Source organism: Podarcis vaucheri (genome assembly GCF_965113315.1).
Source record: "Podarcis vaucheri genome assembly, chromosome: Z".
NCBI classification, from domain to species: domain Eukaryota; kingdom Metazoa; phylum Chordata; class Lepidosauria; order Squamata; family Lacertidae; genus Podarcis; species Podarcis vaucheri.
Genome location: NC_138758.1, coordinates 36,135,674 through 36,158,351, shown reverse-complemented (window position 1 = coordinate 36,158,351; position 22,678 = coordinate 36,135,674). Strand labels below are relative to the sequence as shown.

The window sequence follows — 22,678 nt, the reverse complement described above, 5'->3', positions numbered from 1 at the left end:
AAGCAGAAAGGGGTCAAACTATCTCAGAAAGTGTTAAATTTTTGGAAACTTGGAAAATTATGATAAATAATGGTCTCTGGTGCAGGGTGCACATTATTTGTACTATTATTATTCATTATTATTGGTTTAAAAATAAATAAGAAAAGCTCAGGGGGCAGAGCACCTACCTTGTATGCAGAAGGCCCCGGGTTCAATCCCTAACATCTCCAGGTAGTGTTGGGAATGTCCATCCTACTGCTTGAAAACCCGGAATGCTGCTGCCAATCGGTGTAGACAATGCTAAGCTAGATGGACCTTGCATATGTTCCTAAACGTCATATCCGTTGCACTGCCCACCTTTATTTCTGGCCCCGCTCACGACTGTTATGGGGCCCTTGGAATGTTTCCTAGGAGGGAATGAGGCCCCTGGGCTGTAATTTTGTTTCCCATAGCCTATGCCTTCTGTTGCAGGCTCCAAATTGGGGGTGGAGAGTGAGAGAATGGAGAGATATGAGAAGCGTCTCTTACATCTTCTTTGTGAAGTCCAGTATCAGACGGGTGACTGAGATGTCATGGTCTGGTGTTTTATTCAAAATGCAATATTCCATTTCTTCATCCTGGAGAAGGAGGAGTAAGCAAAAGCTGATGATTCTAAACACCTGCCACCTTCTTGCATCAGGAGAGGAAGTAAATGGCCTATGGAGTTTGCTTGTCAATATTTTTGTTATTATTCATTCTTTATTCTGAATTCAAACAAGGAACACATAAAACCAGAACAAAGGACAAAAATCAAATTACTTGCAAATTTCTCCAAACAGATTTAAGAGGGCATAAAGGCTAGAAAGTTGTTTATATTTTTTATTTATTTATTTAATAAAACGTACGTACTGCTTGCTTGTAAAAAACAAGCAAACCAGAGATCTTGGGCGACATGAGGAAAGAACAAGAGCCACCCAAAGCATCTAATGTGGGTACGGGAACCTGTGACCTTCTAGGTCTTGTTATCGACTACAAATGTAATACAAAATTCCATCATTTGCTGCATAGTTTTCGAGTTCTGTTTGCCCTCTCAAGGTGCGCAGATAATGAGTAAGCTTCTCAGAAACTGCCATAATTACAGCAATTTTTGGTACCAGTTCTCTATAACTGACAAGACAATTTTCTATCATTGAGAAGTAACTAGGCATGCTCTGACCATCAAATAAGTGATTACAGGTTTGCAAACACTCCTGGCATTTTCTCCATCTATATAGATAATAAACATAGTTTAGGATCCTATATTTCTCTCTCTCTCTGCTACTTCTGTCTGAAAAGGCTCTCTCTCTCTCTCTCTCTCTCTCTCTCTCTCTCTCTCTCTTTGTCTCTGTCTCTCTCGCTCTCTTTTACAGCTGGATAGGTCCACCAGAGGTTTTCACGTAGCAATAACATCACTTTTCAGAGAAGCAGACATAAATCTAAGGAGGTACTACCAATACATTGTCACCTCAGTCCATGTTGTGTCCAAGATGAATTTGTACAAGGCAGAGCATTCTTCTTCATTAGCCAAAAGAACTCAGCAGAAAACAATGATAAATTTGGGTGTTCTAATTGGTCTTGTCTGAGCTAGAATGTGCTCAACCTATGCCCTTACCAGATAGGTGGAGAATCCATCATTCCGTGTTCGGTCTAAACTGAATCCCACCTAAAAAAGAAAAAAGCACATACATGTTTTTTCAAAGAAAGAAGCATTAAAATCTAAGGTTTTCAACAGATTTTAAGTATGTGTTATAAAAAACAGTAATCAAGCTTTTTACTTCTTGATAAAAGCAGCCATTTATCATATTAGAAAAACTTTGCTAAAGCAGTACATAAATGAAATTAAAAACAACAACAATGTCCCCCTCAGAAAGTGGCACTGTCATTGGAGGTGTTTAAGCAAAGGTTGGATGGCCATCTGCCAAGGATTCTGTAGCTGTGATTCCTGCACTGCAGGGGTTGGATTAGATAACCCTTGGGGTCCCTTCCAACTCTACAATTCTAGGAACTCCCATCATCCCTGGTTGTTAGTTACCCGAGTCTGATGAGAATTGAAGTCCAGCAGCATTTGGAAAGTCAAGGGCTCCCACCACCACTTCTAGCCCAAAAGGATAGACCTTTGCAAAGGGCCAAGTGGTGTTTGATCCCAATACATGACCCTCCCTTTGACTGCCCAACCCTTCCATGAAGGCATGGGGGGGTGCTCCTTCAGCTGGGGGGCAAAATACACAAGGGATGCCTACCAGGTAGTCTTTGACACCCACTCCGACCGGTTTTACTGAGAGGTTGTGTACGTTGACCGTCATGAAGCCATCTTTGAAGAAGCCGAAGGTGTTCAGATGGACTTTCTGACGTATGTCTTCCTGGAAAAAAGGAAACAGGGCTTCTTTTCAAGCTGCAGTGAGGCAAGCTGATGCAGGGATGGGCAGGGAGGGGGCTTGTCACTGGGGTTGGTGAATGCCTTGTCATTCAAGGAGCAGAGGGGGGCCATTTGGGCAGGTGGGATGCTGCCCCATGGACCTCAAGTGTTTCAGCATAGCTCAGTTAGTTAGAACACGGTGCTGATACCACCAAGGTCACAGGTTTAATCCCTATATAGGACAGCTGCATATTCCTGCAGTGCAGAAGGTAGGACTAGTTGATCCTCAGGGTCCCTTCCAACTCTACAATTCTATGGATAAGTCTACCAACAGCCAGCTACTTTTTGCTTGCCTCTATAAGGGTGACCCTGCCTGGCAGCTTCCTGATCCTCAGTCTCAGTGTTACACCTTTTAGAACTCAACAGGGAGGGAGGATGAGGATGAGGCTAGACCTACAGTGAGGGGGGGAAGTATTTGATCCCCTGCTAAATTTGCCCGTCTGCCCTCTGACAAAGAAATGACCAGTCCATAATTTTAATGGTAGGTTTATTGTAGCTGTGAGAGACAGAATAACAACAGGAAAACCCCAGAAACCCAGAAGACAAAAGTCAGAGATTGGTGTGCATTATAATGAGTGAAATAAGTATTTGATCCCCTATCAACCAGCCAGATGTCAGGCTACCTGGTATCTTCACTGTATGTAACGAGCTGAGATTAGAAGCACCTGCTGTAAGGGAGAGGTCTTACCTGTAATCCCAGCTCGTTACAGTACCTGTACAAAAGACACCTGTCAACAGAAGCAATCAGTCCAGCAGATTCCAAAGTAGCCACCATGACCAAGACCAAAGAGCTGTCCAAGGATGTCAGGGACAAGATTGTAGACCTGCACAAGGCTGGACTAGGCTACAAGACTATTGCCAAGCAACTTGGTGAGAAGGTGACAACAGTTGGTGCAATAATTCACAAATGGAAGAAACACAAAATAACTGTCAACCTTCCTTGGTCTGGGGCTCCATGCAAGATCTCATCTTGTGGCGTTGCAATGATCAGGAGAACAGTGATGAAGCAGCCCACAACTACACGGGGGGAACTTGTCAATGATCTTCGGGCAGCTAGGGCCATAGTCACCATGGAAAGAGTTGGTAACACACTACGCCGTGAAGGACTGAGATCTTGCAGAGCCCCCTTGCTCAAGACAGCACATGTACAGGCCTGTCTGCAGTTTACCAATGCACATCTGAATGACCCAGAGGAGAACTGGGTGAAAGTGTTGTGGTCAGATGAGACCAAAATCGAGCTCTTTGGCATCAACCCAACTCGCAGTGTTTGGAGGAGGAATACTGCCTATGACACCAAGAACACGATCCCCACCGTCAAACATGGAGGGGGACATATTATGCTTTGGGGGTGTTTTTTTGCTAAGGGGACAGGATACCTTCACCGCATCGAAGGGACGACTTTATAAAATCATTTACTTTATATTAATTTATATACTGATTAACACCAAAATAAGTTTCTAAGTAGTTTACCAAGTACAAATAATAGTCACCCCAGTAGCCTACACACCATACCCAATATGGCAAAGGGACCCAAAGAAGGGACTTCTTGTTATCTACCATTCCATACCTCCTGGAAATGCATCAGATCTTGATAACCTTAGATTTTTTTTACATATGGGCAATGCCCTTAGTCCTTAAGGCTGTAGAGTCCTCTCCCCACAGCAGAAGAGAAGCGACATGTAAAACAATTGGTTACTTAGCAGACTATAGGCAGATTCTTGTGCTTGGGCTGGGCAGAGCTTCTGAAAGGCAAGGAAGCCTATTCTGGGGATGTTTGGTTGTTCCCAATTATTGCAGACAGCTAATCGTTTTGCATGCTGATGCACAGGTTGACAGTTCAGTGCAGTTCCTTACACACTTCAATGCTCTTCCTACCATTCATACTGTCCTTGCCAAGGAGGGGAAGAAATTGTGGGTGGTATTTAGCTAAGTTTTACTCAGGCACTATTTGCAATCCAAACATATGTTAAATGCTTTGACACTGAAGCACTAAGTGCCCAGAGCCCCCTGAATGGAAGCTTCTGAACAGCCCCCTAAGCCAATGATGTACCGTATTTTTCGCCCTATAGGACGCACCATCCCATAAGGCGCACCTAGTTTTTTTGGGGGGGGAAATAAAGGGAAAAAATTATTTCCCCCCCAGGCGCGGGGCTGGGGCGGCCCGAGCTTCCCCCAACCCCAGCCCCCAAACAGGCAGCTCTCTGCAAGCCGTGGGAGCCCAGCGCTGGCTCCCGCTGCTTGCAGAGAGGTCCGCGAAGCCTGGACGCGCTGATCTCAGCGCGCGCAGGCTTCGGGATGCCGGCAACTCTCCCCAAGCAGCGGGAGCGTTCCCGCTGCTTGAGGAGAGGTCCGCGAAGCCTGGACGCGCTGATCTCAGCGCGCACAGGCTTCGGGATGCCGGCAACTCTCCCCAAGCAGCGGGAGCGTTCCCGCTGCTTGCAGAGAGGTCCGCGAAGCCTGGAGAGCGAGAGGGGTCGGTGCGCACCTACCGCTCTCGCTCTCCAGGCTTCAGCGAAAGCCTGCATTCGCCCCATAGGACGCACACACATTTCCCCTTCATTTTTGGAGGGGGGAAAGTGCGTCCTATAGGGCGAAAAATGCGGTATCTTTACCAAGCCCACAAAGGGAAAGTCCAAGCCAGGAAGAATTCCAAATCAAGTGGAGCTTGAAGTATACTTGAAGGATTTGAGGGAAATTATCAGAATTAGGCAGGCATTGCCAAAGATTCTTGAAGGGGAACCATCTGGTCAATCATAACAAAAATATGAGCAGCACGTTCTAGCCGCCTTGGGCTTTGATGCCATTAGGAGATAGAGGAGGAAAATGGGCAAAACCATGATATAATTATAGTCTTAGCCTCATTGTGGTTAAAGGTATAATGGGGGATAGGCTCCAGGATAATGTGCTCTGCACAAACATGATGTCCTCCGTTCATTTGCATTAACCTTAACAATGGTTACTGTCAATCTGGGTTTGCCCTGAAGAAGGATTTGAAAACCAGGGTTTGAAACTAGTTAGCAAACCCTGGTTGAGAGGGAAACTGGTTAGTGGCAACCTTGGTTTAAAAAGTGGTACTGACATACCTGTTAACCTGGTCAAGTCCACTGAGGGAGAGAAGAATGGCACTCTAGAGAGGTGGGAGCATAGGCTCTTGCAGCCTGTCACTGGTGTAATGATTAGAGTGTTATACTAGAACAGGGGTTGGCAACAAGTGGCCCACGGGGGTCGTTCAACTGGCCCACAAGCCACCCTCGAACCGAGCCGCCCGCTCAGTGAGTCCCTGCCCGCTGCACTAAAACAGCACAGACTCGCTTCTGCAGCGCCAAAAATCTCATCTGTGCAGATGCTGAAAATCACTTCTGCGCAGACGCCAAAAATCATGGGCACACAATCTGGCCCACGGAGGGATCTCCACTGGAATGAACCGGCCCAGGAGAGGTAAACTTTGCCAGCCCCTGTACTAGAACCTGAGAGAGACCAGGGTTCAAATACTTACTCAGCCATGAAGCTCACTGGTTGTGACCTTGGGGGCCAGTCACCGCTTCTCTCAGACTAACCTACCTCACAGGATTCTTGCGGGGATTAGATAAGGGAGAAAAAGAAACATATATGCCACCTTGAGCTCATTGGAGAAAAGTTAGGATATAAATGCAGTAAATATATAAAAGCAATGCAGGGCAGCTTGATGTCCTGTAGTTGTTGTTTGGACTCCAGCTACTATCAGCCGCAGGCCGCCTGGCCAAAAGGTCACATCTAGAAGGCACCATGCTGGCCACCCCCGCCAGAAGGCACAGGTTGTACCAGCATTCAACAACCCGGTGCTGCTTCAGATGTTGTTGGACTCTAACTCCCATCAGGCCTGAGCCAGTTGATGGGAGTTGGAATCCAAATACATCTGGAGGACACCATGTGTTGCTATGTTACACCTGCACCAGCAACCCAAGAAATACAAAATAAAACCACAGCTGCAAGTCTCTGCCTGCGCCATGGAAGGCGGGCAAGAAGCGATTCATTCAAATGACAATCTGCCCTGCCCAAGATACACCTTATGGTTCTGTTTTCCCACACACACCCAACCTCAAGTGTACACACCTGGCTTGCTGATGGATGTCCAATATCTGCAGCGCTGTTTGTCTGGCCATTACTTCCAGTTAAGAAGTGTGTTACATTTACTCAATGGAAATCTGTTACATGTGAAATGTCCAGGACTCGCTACAGAGACAGAGGTTCTTAAGACACCCGCTAGATTTATCACTGAGACACAAACAAGAGCAAACTTGGAGCACTTGAAATCTGAAGATCAACACTTTCTGGTTTTAATCAGCAGGGGGCAACATCACCACAGCCCATGTACAATGAGGGAACTAAAGGATTTCATGAAACAGAACTGGAAATGGTGGCCAACACCCATGGGGGCATATCCACACACACAAAAGCCAAGTATGGATGCATGGGGGGATCTTTAAACAATGATTAACAAGAGCATGGGAATGTGTCAAAGTTTTGAATGCTGAACCTGCATTTTCCACTACTTAAGAAAGCCTTACTTACTTACTTACTTACTTACTTAGAGCGCCGCAACCCCAGAGTTGATCATGACTGGACCTAATGGTCAGGGGTCCCTTTACCTTTACGTAAGAAAGCCACCTACTGGGGGTCAACAGCAGGGGAGGGTTTTTTCTTCATGTCCTGTGGGGATTTCTGAAATCACTGGGTCAGCTAATGTGTGTGTGTGTGTGTGTGTGTGTGTGTGTGTGTGTGCATGCACGTGTGTGTACGCACATATGTGTATATCTATATATATATAAAGAGTGAGGAATTCTTACAAACCCTAACCACATCTCACAGCTGAAGTCTGAAGAAATAACTTGCTTTGAGTCATAGCCACCATCCTTTTTTCAAAATAGACAGAGGGAAGAATTCAGTCAACCTTGCATAGTATTTTTTTTTTTTTGAAAACAATTTATATGCCGCTTGCTCATCAGAAGGCCTCTAAGCAGTTTATAAAGAACACCTACCGGTAAACCCTATACCTGCCACTATAAAGAAGTTCAAGAGTGCTGGACAAGAAAACCACTACTTTTCAATCAACCTAGCAAAGTTTTATTACATATGAAAAATCAACAGAATATGATTATAGGCCTCCAAGGACACATGGCAACTTGTGAAATAAATGATACCTTTGTTTAAAAACTGAAATGACTTGAAAGTTAAATGTAATTAAATATAAATTTGGTGCTTCTGGAGGGGGGATTGTTGCTGATAATTACTTCTTGTATAAATATGTGAAAACAATAAAATATTTGGTGAGGGGGGAGGGGAGTCCAAGGATGCTCAGACAAGAACTATATACATGTAATACAGTAACTTGGGGTGGGGGAATCACAGACCAGGAAATAAAAAAGGAAATGCATTAACTATCAGTTCAAACCCTTATTTTAAACAATATAAGCATGTCAATTTACCATTAACAGGATTTTTAAAATGCTTAACTTTTGGCTGGATTGGTGTCTCCCCACACCCAGCCGCTGAATTTCACAAGACTGAATTAGTCATAGAACCACGTTGAGATTTCAAATGTATATGTTATCTATGCAGCCCATTATTCTACGGTTTCGGTTACAGGTGTTTTGCAACTTCTGAGAAAGAACTCCAGGCCAGCAAGGGAAATGAGTAAGATGTGATGGAGGAAACTGACAAGGGAGAAAAATAAAGTCAACATAGTTTTACTTTCAAGCATCAGCCTCGCACATCGACTTTCGTTTACCCCATCCATACTCTTGCTTAATGGTGCATGTCTGTACTTGCAGCTTGACAAACCACAATACCAGCTCACCAATCATGCATATGAGGATCGGAAGACCATGGCAAACCTCCTAACAAATGGCATTACTTTTTTATCATTTTGTTCTCTGTATAGTTATTTTTAAGCATGTCACACACCCAAATGCTAGCAATTAAACAGCGTATAAGTGCCTTAAATTAAACAGTTATTTTCATTTTTAAAAGGGGCTAATACGTTTAATTAATAATAATAGAGCGTGTGGTACAGTGGTTAGTGTGTCAGGCCAGGGCTAGGGAGACCAGGGTTTAAATCCTCATTCGGCCATGAAACTCACTTGGACCAGTCACTGCCTCTTTCAGTCTAATCTACCTCACAGAATCGTTCTGGGGGTTAAATGAGGAGGAAAACCTTGTATGCCACCTTGACCTCGAGACCCTGACCTTGAGAAAAAGGGGGGATATAGATGCAATAATAAATAAATGAAAATAATAAATGCACAAGGCTCAAAAGTACTGAACCAGAGGGGCCTCATATGCTGTGGCCCACCAGAATCCTGCCCTTGAAGGTGCAGAGATTCCAGCATCTTGGACATACAATGGCCAAGGAGGTTCCCCACTAAAGGAAAGAGAATTTGCCAATGGAATTGTGCAACAGTGAAAGGGGGGGGACCTCTCTAGTGGTAGGTCCTTTCCAAGGTGGTCCTGCATGTGTGTGAGGGACTCCATGGAACATGCCTACCCAGTGGCCACCTTCAATGTCAAGCCTGCCACCACCAAATATCCCACCTGGGATCACTGTTCACATCTTCTGGGGCTCTACTCATCTCAGCAATGCCAAAGTTGGGAGAAAGGCTGGGGTGCACTTGCCACTGCAAGCAAAGATACAGAAGCCTGGCCACACCAAACAAACACTCTACAGTTGAGCTACAGTCTCTCTGCAAAATCACTAGGAAAGTCCCGGTGTGCTCCATGGGATATCTTATATACAGAGCATTGCACAGCCCCACTAAATCACACAGATTGGCTATTCTGGTCCACATCCTGTTTTTCCTACAGTGGCTAATCAGATCAATACAGGATTCAGCTTTCATTACAGTGCAACTATGTTACTCAAGAGTCCATCAGGCTCACTCCCAAGTCTGCACAGAATTGCAGTCTTAAGTGGATATCAGTTAAGCAGGCTCTTACTCAAATATAGTGGTACCTCGCAAGACAAATGCCTCGCAAGACGAAAAACGCGCAAGAGTTTTCCGTTTTTTGAGTCGTTCCGCAAGACGAATTTCCCTATGGGCTTGCTTCGCAAGACATTTCGTCTTGCGAGTTCTTGTGAGTTTGTTTCCTTTTTCTTAAAGCCGCTAAGCCGTTAATAGCCGCTAAGCTGCTAATAGCCGTGCTTCGCAAGACGAAAAAACCGCAAGATGAAGAGACTCGCGGAACGGATTAATTTCGTCTTGCGAGGCACCACTATATCTGAGGATTTCAAAAGATGCATTACATCAGGAATATTGCAAGGTGCCTTATAATGAGTCAAAGCATTGTACTGCAAATTTGCATTGCAAATTCTGCAGTTTAGGTGGTTGAACTAGAACACATGACCCCTGGGGTACCTTCTAAAATGATGATTCTGTGATTCTGTGAAAGTGTTGGCCCACCTAGTTCACAACTAGAAGTAGCTCTCCAGGCTTTCCCAGTTCTACCTAGAAATGCCATGCATTGGACCCATTTCTTTCTACAAGAAAAGCAGGAGTTCTACCACTGAATTAGGGCCCTTTGTTTACCACATTGTAGTCCTCATGGTTCTGAATAAAATGCAGAGTCAAACAGGAATGTAGGAAGCTGCCTTACACCGAGTCAGACCATTGGTCAGTTCAGCTCAATACTGCCTACACTGACTGGCAGCATCTCTCCAGCATCTCAGAGGCAAAGAGTATTCCCAGCTCTACCTGGAACACCAGGGATGAACTCAGGACATTCTGCTTGTAGGGCAGAGGCTCTAGTGCTCAGCTACAGCCCTATCCTCTAAAACAGAGGTGAAGAACTTGAGTTTCTGCAGATGTTGTTGGACGCCATTATTCCTGCTGCCTGGGGCCAAAGGGAAAGGGAACAAGGGTCCTCCAGCCCTGCTCTCATAGTTTTAACCTCCAATTGGAATAGAGCTAATTTAAGCAAAGGCTTTACCTCTCAGCACAGTGTGCTAAGCTGTACCTGTTAACATTGTTGACTTCCTGCTGACATGACCTCAGGTCACTTGACATAAGGTGCAGCAGATTTCACGCCACCCAAGAACGAAAAGCAAAACAAGTACAGTGGTACCTCAGGTTAAGTACTGTATTTTTTGCACCATAACACTCACTTTTTTCCTCCTAGAAAGTAAGGGGAAATGTCTGTGCGTGTTATGGAGGGAATGCCTACGGGTGGCGGGGGGGGGGATCTACTGCAGTCGTGAACAGAGGATCCATGGTTCCCCTTCCTTCCCTCCTCCGTGGCTCCCTTTGAAACAGCAAAGCGGGAGAAGAGCTGCTGAGTGGGGAGGAGAGAGGGACAGAGAGCCTGCTTGCTTTAAAGGAGCAAAGTGGGAGAGGAGAGGAGCCTTCTCCCCTTATACCCCTCTTCTTCATTATTAGCAGCATCCTTCTCCACCCCCCCACGCATGCTTCTTCTCCCCTTAAACCCCTCTTCTGCATTATTAGCAGCATCCTTCTCCTTGTCCCTTGAGTGCTTTCCCTTCCCTCCCCACTTAAAATGTGGTTACAAAGCACAGATCCACATGGATCCTCAGGATTTTTGCATTGGGCTACTCTAAACTCACTGTCAGATCACATGTCTGTGGCCACAGCATGAACCACAAAAATCATACATCCACTGTTTCGTTTAGAATTTTTTTGTTCTTGTTTTCCTCCTCTAAAAACTACGTGCGTGTTATGGTCGGGTGCGTGTTATAGAATGAAAAATGCGGTATTTAATTCGTTCTGGAGATCCGTTCTTAACCTGAAACTGTTCTTAACCTGAAGCACCACTTTAGCTAATGGGGCCTCCTGCTGCTGCTGGAGCACGATTTCTGTTCTCATCCTGAAGCAAAGTTCTTAACCCAAGGTATTATTTCTGGGTTAGCGGAGTCTGTAACCTGAAGCGTATGTAACCTGAAGCGTATGTAACCCAAGGTACCACTGTACTTGATTGAATCTCAAGCCAAAGGTTCCTCCAGTCCAGCCTCCTGCTCTCACAGTGGCCAACCAGATGCCCCAATTGGAAGCCTCAAAAAGTTGTAACTTTTCCTCACAGAGGAGTTGATCCAGCTCCTTAATCAGTTTAGCGGCCCATCCCCAGCTCTACAAAATCCTTTTTGAGGTGCTGCAACCAGAACAGTAAACAGTAGCCTTGTTTATACAACACAGAAAGCCAAATAATGGCTTCTAGGGGTGGAGAACAGTTTTCAGACAGAGGGTTGCATTCCTGCAATGCTGACAAAGTTAGAAGTAGCAAGCAACAAAGCACTGGGAGAGAAAAATTATGCTTGTAAACTTCAACATTACTGTTAAGCACACATCCCTAGAAAGTTGAAGTGGATTACAGTAAAGGTGGGAATGCCTCAGGTCTGGTGACCAGAAGCGGCCCTCTAGGCCTCTCTATCTGGCTCTCAGTACACTTCCAGGGCCACACCCCTTTCCCCAGGCCACACCCCTTCACACTCTTCTCAAGTGCTTTTGCTTGGCTGGAACACCCTTGAACTGTGACAATGCCTTTTGATTACCTCAATGGAGGATAGAGATGTGTGTATGAGGTGGAGATGCAAAGGCTGGGGGAGGAGTGGACAGAAAACATTAGGGGAAACAAGGGCGTGTCAGAAACAAACAACTGAGAAGCTGATGTGAAACTGAAGCAAAGAAATATTTGCACTCCAGTTTCTTGCAATTTCTTCCCGATTTTTTCTGGGGGGTTTTCCAGGCCCTCACATTTCTCTGTATGTATAAAGATCTCCAAGCTTTGATTGGCTGGCAGGTGGGTGAGTCACATCCATGGCTTGGCCCACTTTTGCCTCTGGCCGAGCCCACCATTGGCATGAAGCCCCCAGAATGTTGTCCAGAAGGGAATGGGGCACTCACTCATCTTCAAAAAGTTTCCACACCCCTGATTTACAAAGTGCCAAATAGCTTACATGTTTATTTCTTTTGTCCCTGTGTAATGAAGAGAACAAAGACAAGGTGAGCTTGGAAAAGGCAAATTAACCTGAAGCTTATGTTCAGCTGCAGTTTTCTAGTTTGAGGCATTCAAACATTATGCACTAGTCCTTACAACAGAAGGAAATGACCTGCTAAAAGGGACATTGCTCAACTGAGCCCTGAGCTAAAGAATGCGTAAGCATTTTTGTTGCCTGGTCTTTCCTGACAGCTTCAGAGAAAACGGAACAAGAAACGGGAGGGGATGAAACAATATAGTAATGGGTGCAATTATAACACTGCCTAAGATGATGGCAAACCAGGCCATCCACACCTTCTGGTATGCTTAGCTCAACACATGCCACATCATGGAATGAAGCTCAGCTTACAAAGGGCAGGGCTTTCTCAGCCAGGGTTCAAACACTGTGGAATGTCCCCAACCCCCAGCACTGAAGCCTGGCCTCCAGCTCCCACCATCCCTGACCACTAGTTGTTCTGGCTGGGGCTGATAGGAGACCACAAGATATGCAAGGTACCACACTGGCTACCCCCAATTTTTATTATGTATGCGGATCCAGGGAATAGCCACAGCTCAGTGTTGGGGCATTTTGCCTTGCATACAGAAGGTCCCAGGTTCAATCCCCACCATATCGATTCCCTGCTTGAAACCCTGGAGAGCTGCCATATACAATACTGAGCTATAAGGCAGCTTCCCAGATTCTCTCAGCCCTTTCTCCAGAAGTACAAACTGCAAAGACTAGAATCTTCCTTTATTTTTAGGGGGATGCACCAGCTTTGCATGCAGAAAGTCCAACATGTGACCTACCCTCCAAATAGTCCTGGGAACTGTAGGTTGTTAAGACCTCTGGAAATTGCGACTCTGAGTGGTTAACTACAGTTCCCTTGATTCTTTCAGAGAAGCCATGTGCATTAAATGTAAAGCATGGATGTGACCTGGATTGAAGCATATTTTAGAACCCCTATGATTGTAGGCTTGTCTACACATTACGCTGCATGATCTGGATGCAGGAGGCACCAGATTTAGGCCCTGGCATTGTCAGGAAAGAATCAGTTCTGAACCCTGGAGTGTTGCTGCTAGTTAAGTGTAAACAATGCTGAGCTAGATGGACCAACAGCCTGACTCAGTGTGCATAGGAAGCTGCTTTAAACTGAGTCCCATCATTGGATCCACCTAGTCCAATATTGTCTACACCCTCTGACAGCAGCTCTCCAGCGTTTCAGTCAGGCAGCCTCTCCCAGCCCTAGCAAGAGATGCCATGAGTTGAACCTGCAACCATCTGCATGCAAAGCAGATGTTCTACCACTGAGCCCTTTCCCAGATAAGGCAGGTTCATATGATCCTGCACTTTACCATCTTAAAAGTTTGGTGCTATTAGCTGCCATAAGATAAAATAATTGATATCCTGAACTTAGAGGACTTTCAAAGATCTGAACTTACAGTACAATAGCCCTCATTAATGGTGTTTGTGTATAAGTAACACCAACGCGGGAAACCCCCAAGTTCCAATTCCATTTGGCTATGAAGCTCACTGAGTAACTGGTCACTGTCTTAGCCTAACCTCCTCAAAGGATTGTTGTGAGGATTTGGGGAGGGGCGTGTGACAGAGACTAAAATTCAAGTCCCCTACATTGACAAGAATCTTGAAATGTGATTGTTTGACCGGTCATAGAAGTTAGGATAAAGAGGATAAAATGAGGTGGGGAGTTGATAGAGGAAAAAATGAAGTACACTGTCTTGAGCTCCTAAGGGGAAGGACAGGACAGAAATGGTCTTTCATCATTATTTCTTAAAGCATAAGAATTTTCCCTATGAGCCAAACCTTTGGTCTAGCTCAGTACTATCTACATTGACTTTAAAAAATAATACAGTTTTTTTAAAGCAACGGATAAACAAACACCTAACAGCAGCCACAGTACAACAAGCCATAAATGGGGAAAAGAGTCAAAGCAGCATGAAAGGCTAAATGACTACCTGAATAAAGTCTTTTCCTGAGAGCAGAAGGAGATTGATAGGAAGGGAATTCCATGGCTGGGCACAACCCCTGAAGTGGCCCATCCCTGCCATATGTGCCTTGGATACTAGAATTGGACTCAGGGCTGATTTCCTTCAGAATGGATAGGTTTGATCTTCTTGCAGTCCATGAGACTCTCAAGAGTCTCCTCCAGCACCATAATTCAAAAGCATCAATTCTTCGACGATCAGCCTTCTTTATGGTCTAGCTCTCACATCCATACATCACTACTGGGAAAACGATAGCTTTAACTATACGGGCCTTTGTTGGCAAGGTGATGTCTCTGCTTTTTAAGATGCTGTCTAGGTTTATCATCGCTTTTCTCCCAAGAAGCAGCTATACAGCTCTGAGGTGATCCAGGGACAGTCTACATATATACTGGCCTATTCCTACCTCTTAATGGTCACTGCTCCTGCTCAGGCCGCACAGAAAAAGCATTCTGATTCATGAAACTCATTCCAACTGTACTGATAAAACATAATAGAATTCTACAGGATGTGGTATTAGTGTGTAAAAAGAGTCCAGATCCAATTATCCTCAGGCATGCACCTTCAGATGGTGGAGATGTCAGGCACCATTCTGGCAACCAGGCATCTTCGCTTGCTCACAAGTGGTTGATAGCCAGGTGCAAATGCACAGGCACCTGGCTAATTTTGAACACCAATGGGTAGAGATGGTCCTTGACACAGTGTGATCCTGAGCCATTTAAGACTTTATAGGTCAAAACCAGCATTTTAAATTGTGCCCAGAAACTACTTTGCAGTCACTGCAGGTGGGCCAGGATTGGTGCAATATGTCCTTCCCCACTGAACTCTGCACCAGCTGAAGTTTCCAAACTGTCTTCAGAGGCAGTACAATGTACTCCATGTACAATGGATTGCAGTAGTCTAACCTAGAGGTTCCCAGAGCATAGGCGACAGAGGATAGGCTATTCCTGTCCAGATGGGGCACAGCTGCGCCATCAGCCAAAACTGATGGAAGGCACTCTGTGCCTCTGAGGCCACTTGAGCCTCAAGCAAAGTCAAAGGTCCAGAAGGACCCCTAACCTACATACCTGCTCCTTCAGAAGGATTATAATCCCATCAGGAACAGGCAACCTCCTATCCATCCAGACTTAGGGAACCACCCACCAACAGTGCTTTATCTGGATTGAGCTTCAGTTTGTTGGCACATACACTGCCACACCTACAGATGTAAAGGAAAAGTAGAGTTGTGTCACCAGCATATTGATGACAGAACTCCTGATGAGCCCATTCAGCAGTTTCATGTAGATGTTGATCAGCATAAGCGGGGGAAATCAAACCCTGAGGTACCCCACATTGAAGGCTCCATGTGGCTGAAAAGCACTTCTCAAGCATTACCCCTTGAAAACAACCATCCAAGTAGTACTGGAATTACCACAAAGCAGAACCACCCAACCCACAACTCAATACAGTTTCTCAAGAAGAACCCATGGCCAATGGTATTGAAAGCCGCTAAGGTAAAGAATTGGCAGGGATGCATTTCCCATGTCTCTCTTCTGCCAGGGGATATCATACAGGGTGGCCAAAGCAGTTTCTGCGTCAAAACCCAGCCAAACCCCCAACTGAAATTAATCCATAAAAACCACCCCATTAAGTCCTTCTCAAAGATGACCTACTGGAAATCAATGACACCAAGTCAGTCATAACCATCAATTTCAATGGGCCTGCACTGAGTAACAACATCTCTGGCTACAAAAAACAACAACAAAACAACAGGTTCTAGCCCTCTAAGTCCTACAATACCCACTGGAGGACAGTGACCCCAGAGTCAGCCACACGGATCAATTTCAAGAGGTCTCCTCTTGGGTATTACAGTATTATTATTATTACTATTGTTGGTTATTTCCGATCCATTACGCACCGATTTCAACGGTTTCCTCTCGAGTAAGCCTCAACACTGCCTACAAACCACTAAGGATAAGGATGGGCTTCATCCAACGAAGTCCTACTCAAGAGTAGAACCCACTGAGGTCACTGCCCACTATCTTTCAAAGGGTCTCCTGCCGAGTAAGAGCAAACAGTGATCGCAGCCCTAGCAAGGTGGAAGAAGTTGCCTCGCCGGCTTCAACCCTCGACACACCGTGACCCGCCCGATTCGCTCCTCTCCTTTTCTCTCTTCCCCCTCCTCCCCCTCCTTTCCCCCAACCCTCCTGCCCCTCTCCAGCGGGCCTACTTTGAGAGTGAGGTGGTGAACTCGGGCCCCCGCGGGGTCTCCCAGGAGCACAGCCGCCAGCAGGATCAGCGCCGCCTTAGGCGAAGGAACCAAGCAGGAACCGCCACCGCCTCTCCTGCTCCTGCACAACGCCATGTTTATTCCAGCATCAACACCGGGCATCCTCGCAGGCCCCTCCTACTTCCGGGGTCAGGGGGCGACGTGGAGGAGGAAGAGGGACAGACCGGAAACTACGCTACAGCCCCCGGTTTCATAGAGAGATAGCTCTAGACTAGAGAGACGTTTACTAGGGACGAAAGCGACGAGCCTTGGAAGCCGCGGGGTTTTTTTCCTCACCTAAGGGATGGGCGGGGCAATCAAAACACCATACAGTATTTGGAATTATTTCCTCCCAGAAGCTTAAATTGGCATAGGTGGTTCTCCCCTCCCCTCCATCTTATCCTCACAACAATCCTGTGAGGTAGTTTAGGCTGAGAGAGGAAGTGACTGGCCCCAAAGTCAGACCCGGCGAGCTTCAAGGCAGCAATCCCTTATTGCTGATTTTCATTATTATTTGTGAATGCTTTGAATAGTTGCTTTGAACTATTTTTTTAGCAATCGTTTGATTCTAATTGTAAAACGCTCTGAGGTGTTATTACAGTCAAGCGCTATATAACTCTTTAAAACAAACAAATAAAAGATAATCAAACACAAGATTTTTTAGTTACAGATAGGTAGCCGTGTTGGTCTGCCATAGTCAAAATAAAAAAATTCCTTCCAGTAGCACCTTAAAGACCAACTAAGTTAGCTCTTGGTATGAGCTTTCGTGTGCATGCACACTTCTTCAGATACACTGAAACAGAAGTTGCCAGATCCTTCTATATAGTGAGAAGGTGGGGAGGGGTATTACTCAGAAGGGTGGTGGGAATGGGAGATTGGCAGATAGCTGAGATGAGCCTGTTGACGACTCTTAACGACTGCAATAGGTCTTACAGGAAAAGGCAAGGGGTGAGAAGGTGAAAAATGGCTAAGTCATGTATAATGAGATAAGCTTCCAATGTCTTTGTTCAAACCAGGTCTCTCCATGGTTTTAAGTTTGGTAATGAGTTGCAATTCAGCAGCTTCTCTTTCCAGTCTATTTCTGAAATGCCAACTTTGCTGCCACATACACCCGGACAACACCATTACTGGCCCCAACAACATCACACATACCATCTCGGGACTATTTAATTGCTCATCATCTAACATTGTGTATGCCATCAAATGCCAACAGTGTCCTTCAGCTCTCTATATTGGACAAACAGGCCAAACCTTACGCCAAAGAATAAACGGACATAAATCTGACATCAAGAATCACAAAACAGAGAAACCAGCAGGAGAACACTTCAATCTCCCAGGACATTCTATACAAGATCTAAAAGTAGCTGTTTTACTACAAAGGAATTTCAGAAATAGACTGGAAAGAGAAGCTGCTGAATTGCAACTCATTACCAAACCTAAAACCATGGAGAGACCTGGTTTGAACAAAGACATTGGAAGCTTATCTCATTATACATGACTTAGCCATTTTTCACCTTCTCACCCCTTGCCTTTTCCTGTAAGACCTATTGCAGTCGTTAAGAGTCGTCAACAGGCTCATCTCAGCTATCTGCCAATCTCCCATTCCCACCACCCTTCTGAGTAATACCCCTCCCCACCTTCTCACTATATAGAAGGATCTGGCAACTTCTGTTTCAGTGTATCTGAAGAAGTGTGCATGCACACGAAAGCTCATACCAAGAACTAACTTAGTTGGTCTTTAAGGTGCTACTGGAAGGAATTTTTTTATTAAGATTTTTTAGGTACAGTATCTGGGATTGGGCTAAAGCTACAGTCCACCAAAATGATCAGGGTGTGTGGAGCAAATCCCCTATGGGGAAAGGCTGCAGCATTTGGAGCTTTTTGGTTAAGAGAAAAGGGAAGTTGGGGGGACATATTGATATAAATGTACAAAATTATGTGTGGCATGAAGAAAGCGGATGGGGGGGGGTCCCTATCTTACATCCAATAAAGCTGGATGTAGGAAGATTCAGGGCAGATAAAATAAAGTATTTCTTCATGCATTGCCTAGTTGAACTATGGGACTCCCTTCCACAGGAGGCAGTGAGGGCTACCAACTCAGATGGCTTTTTTAAAAAGGGACAAATTCATGGAGAGGGCTATGCCCTGCCTCCACAGTCGGGAGTGGACCTTCATTCTCTCTTTATGCACTCAAAAACACTGCATGGCTTCCTTAGTCCAATCTAATCCATTTGGTTTATCCTTGTGAGTCATAGCATTGAGGGATCCCATTAGTTTTCTGTAGCTCGGGATCCAAGCCCAGCAAAACCTGGCCTGAGGCAGTAATGCTTCTGAAAACAGTGGTACTTCGGGTTAAGAACTTAATTCGTTCTGGAGGTCCATTCTTAACCTGAAACTGTTCTTAACCTGAGGTACTACTTTAGCTAATGGGGCCTCCCGCTGCCACGGATTTCTCTCATCCTGAAGCAAAGTTCTTAACCCGAGGTACTATTTCTGGGTTAGCGGAGTCTGTAACCTGAAGCGTCTGTAACCTGAAGTGTCTGTAACCCAAGGTACCACTGTACATACTAGTTGCTGAGAATCACAAGTGAAGACAGTCTTGCTGTTGCAAACATGCCCTGTTTTTGTGCTTCCCATTGGGGCATCTGGTTGGCCACTGTGAGGACAGAATGCTGGACAAGTTGGGCCAGTGGCCTGATCCAGCATGGCTCTTATATTCTTAAACCCAGAACCACACCCAAGCCAAAACCGGTCTGCACATTTTCTTGCATATAAATTCCACTAGCATGTTGTTGTTGTTGTTTAGTCCTTTACTTGTGTCCGACTCTTCGTGACCCCATGGACCAGAGCCTCTGCCTTCCACTGACTCCCGCAGTTTGGTCAAACTCATGCTGGTAGCTTCGAGAACACTGTCCAACCATCTCGTCCTCTGCCGTCCCCTTCTCCTTGTGCCCTCCATCTTTCCCAGCATCAGGGTCTTTTCCAGGGAGTCTTCTCATGAGGTGGCCAAAGTATTGGAGCCTCAGCTTCACGATCTGTCCTTCCAATGAGCACTCAGGGCTGATTTCCTTAAGAATGGAGAGGTTTGATCTTCTTGCAGTCCATGGGACTCTCAAGAGTCTCCTCCAGCACCATAATTCAAAAGCATAAATTCTTCGGCGATCAGCCTTCTTTATGGTCCAGCTCTCACTTCCATACATCACTACTGGGAAAACCATCGCTTTTACTATACGGACCTTTGTTGGCAAGTTGATGTCTCTACTTTTCAAGATGCTGTCTAGGTTTGTCATTGCTTTTCTCCCAAGAAGCAGACGTCTTTTAATTTTGTGGCTGCTGCCACCATCTGCAGTGATCATGGAGCCCAAGAAAGTAAAATCTCTCACTGCCTCCATTTCTTCCCCTTCTATTTGCCAGGAGGTGATGGGACCAGTGACCATGATCTTCGGTTTTTTGATGTTGAGCTTCAGACCATATTTTGCGCTCTCCTCTTTCACCCTCAATAAAAGGTTATTTAATTCCTCCTCACTTTCTGCCATCAAGGTTGTGTCATCTGCATATCTGAGGTTGTTGATATTTCTTCCGGCAATCTTAATTCCGGTTTGGGATTCATCCAGCCCAGCCTTTCGCATGATGAATTCTGCATATAAGTTAAATAAGCAGGGAGACAATATACACTAGCATAGGAAGGTGTCATCTTCACAGTGACCACTAGATGTCACGTGAAGACAGCAAGTGGCTTTTGGTTGCCCAAACTTTTAACAATTTTTCTATTTGTTTTTAAACAAATACAGGAACCATTAAACACTTATCTAGCATTACATCTAATAGTGTTTGTTCCTGTCCATTGACTTTAGATGTAAGTCTGCCCTCCTCAGACTTTGCTGTATTCAATATACTGTATTATTTCCCCATATGCTCAGGAGTATTACAGTCTGGTTCTCCCATTGCTGAGCTATTGCTAATTGTGGTGCAGTCAGTAAGAAGCTGTCTAGTTCTCTGTGGTGCAGAATGGAGCCCATGTCCAAAGACAGTAGGGCTAAGGCAGGATTTGGAGAAAGGGGTTGGCTTATCATGGTGGATATAATGGAGAATAAAGGTAAAGGTAAAGGTACCCCTGCCCGTACGGGCCAGTCTTGACAGACTCTAGGGTTGTGCGCCCATCTCACTCAAGAGGCCGGGGGCCAGCGTTGTCCAGAGACACTTCCGGGTCACGTGGCCAGCATGACATCGCTGCCCTGGCGAGCCAGAGCCGCACACGGAAACGCCGTTTACCTTCCCGCTATAAAGCGGTCCCTATTTATCTACTTGCACCCGAGGGTGCTTTCGAACTGCTAGGTTGGCAGGCGCTGGGACCGAACAAGGGGAGCGCACCCCGCCGCGGGGATTCGAACCGCCGACCTTTCGATCGGCAAGCCCTAGGCGCTGAGGCTTTTACCCACAGCGCCACCCGCGTCCAATAATGGAGAATACTCTATTCCAAAAGTTTTTAATAATTTATTTATATCCCGCCCTCCCCAGCCGAAGCCGGGCTCAGGGCGGCTAACAACAATAAAACAGTACAAAAGTACAACATAAACAACATTCTAAAATCATTCATTATAAAAATTAATTAACATGGTAACATTCCCACAAAACACAAATAAACAAACCACGTTTTCCCCAACCCTTCCAAACATAAAGAGCAAAGGGAGGGATTAATTTTTGCAAGCCTGACTGGTATCCAGGGCCAGTGGAGGATGACCTTGAGCAAGGCCTCCTGTAAGCAAGCAGAGATGGTTTGAAATGGGTGTGTGTGTGTCCAGATATCCTCCCATTTATGATCTTTATTTGGGTGACCGAATTCTGATTTCCATACAGTTCCAAGGCCTCTAGCACCCCTCCCCCTTCATGATCCAATAGATTGCTGTATATTAGGGAAGAGGCACCCTTCAGGTCACATACTGGCCTGCTCTGTATGGATTCGAACGAAATAGGCCCTCTCCCCTGCTCTCAGGGTTCTCCTGAGCAATGGGATAAAGGATTTGACTTGAAAAGCAGCAAAATATAACATTAACTTAGGCATTTCCATCCCTCTGTTTGTTCTATGTCTATAGTTTTGTTGCTTATCCTAGATTTTTTGCCTCCCAACACAAATGCACTGAGTATGTTTTGCCATTTCTTTAACTGAAGAGGGATGGGAACTGGCAAACTTAAAAAAACTATAAGAACATAAATATAGGAGTATAAAAACACTGACATTTAGACCAAGATTTATATTTTTCCATTTCCTAAATTCCTGTTGATTACCTTTACACAATCCCTTACAGCAGCGGTTTTCAACCAGTATGCTCTGGCACCCTGGGGTGCCTTGAATAATGGTCAGGGGTGTTGCAGGCAACACTGGCCTCTGTCCCTCTTTCCTTCCCTCCCTGCTTTGCCCTCTCGCATATCTGCCTCCCAAAGGCTTGCACAGATGTTTGTTGCAGCAGCCCCGGCTACAAGCTCTCCAGGCGAATGGTGCCTCTGGGGCTGGCCAGAGGGTGCTAACTGCCAGGAGCTGAGGCAGCCTCGGAGTAAGCTAGCAAGTGGGTGAGGGAGCCCAGCCAGCCAGTCTGCCAGCCCTTCCTATTGGGAATGGACAGAGGGTCCCAGACCCCTGTAGGGCAGTGTGAGGTGGCACCTCTCTTTGGGGCAGGGGCAGCTCAGAGACCAGGGAGACGAGAGAGGAGAGGAGGCTGAGGGAACACTCCACAAGCGAGGGTGTTGGAAAAGGGGTGAGGGGCTGCCAGCTTTGCATGCAAGGGGTGACATAACTGGGCTCCTAAGCTCCACAGGTGTCGCAGAAAGAATGTAGTTGGTCAAGGGAGCTGTGGACTCAAAAAGGTTGAAAATCTCTGCCCTATAGTTTCTAGTAAAGGTAGAGGGACCCTTGACCATTAGGTTCAGTTGTGGCCAACTCTGGGGTTGCAGCGCTCATCTTGCTTTACTGGCTGAGGGAGCCGGCATACAGCTTCCGGGTCATGTGGCCAGCATGACTAAGCTGCTTCTGGCGAACCAGAGCAGCACACAGAAATGCC

General features: G+C 45.8%; 1 protein-coding gene across 3 annotated transcripts in view; it reads right to left on the bottom strand.

Moving 5' to 3' along the window:
• The window catches only part of GPR107 (G protein-coupled receptor 107), a 49,340-nt gene extending 32,558 nt beyond the window's left edge, over window positions 1-16,782 (bottom strand). For 2 of the 3 annotated variants that reach the window (XR_014215652.1, XM_082208000.1), the window contains exons 1-4: window positions 16,584-16,782; window positions 2,238-2,357; window positions 1,610-1,660; window positions 508-596 (exon numbers count right to left, since the gene is read on the bottom strand). Coding sequence is in view for 1 of the 3 variants with exons in the window: in XM_082208000.1 (XP_082064126.1) it covers window positions 508-596; window positions 1,610-1,660; window positions 2,238-2,357; window positions 16,584-16,745 (422 nt within the window). In the remaining 2 variants the exon portion in view is untranslated. The remainder of the gene's footprint in view (window positions 1-507; window positions 597-1,609; window positions 1,661-2,237; window positions 2,358-16,583) is intronic. The other variant, XR_014215653.1, reaches the window with a different exon arrangement.
• Between the last annotated feature and the right edge of the window lie 5,896 nt (window positions 16,783-22,678).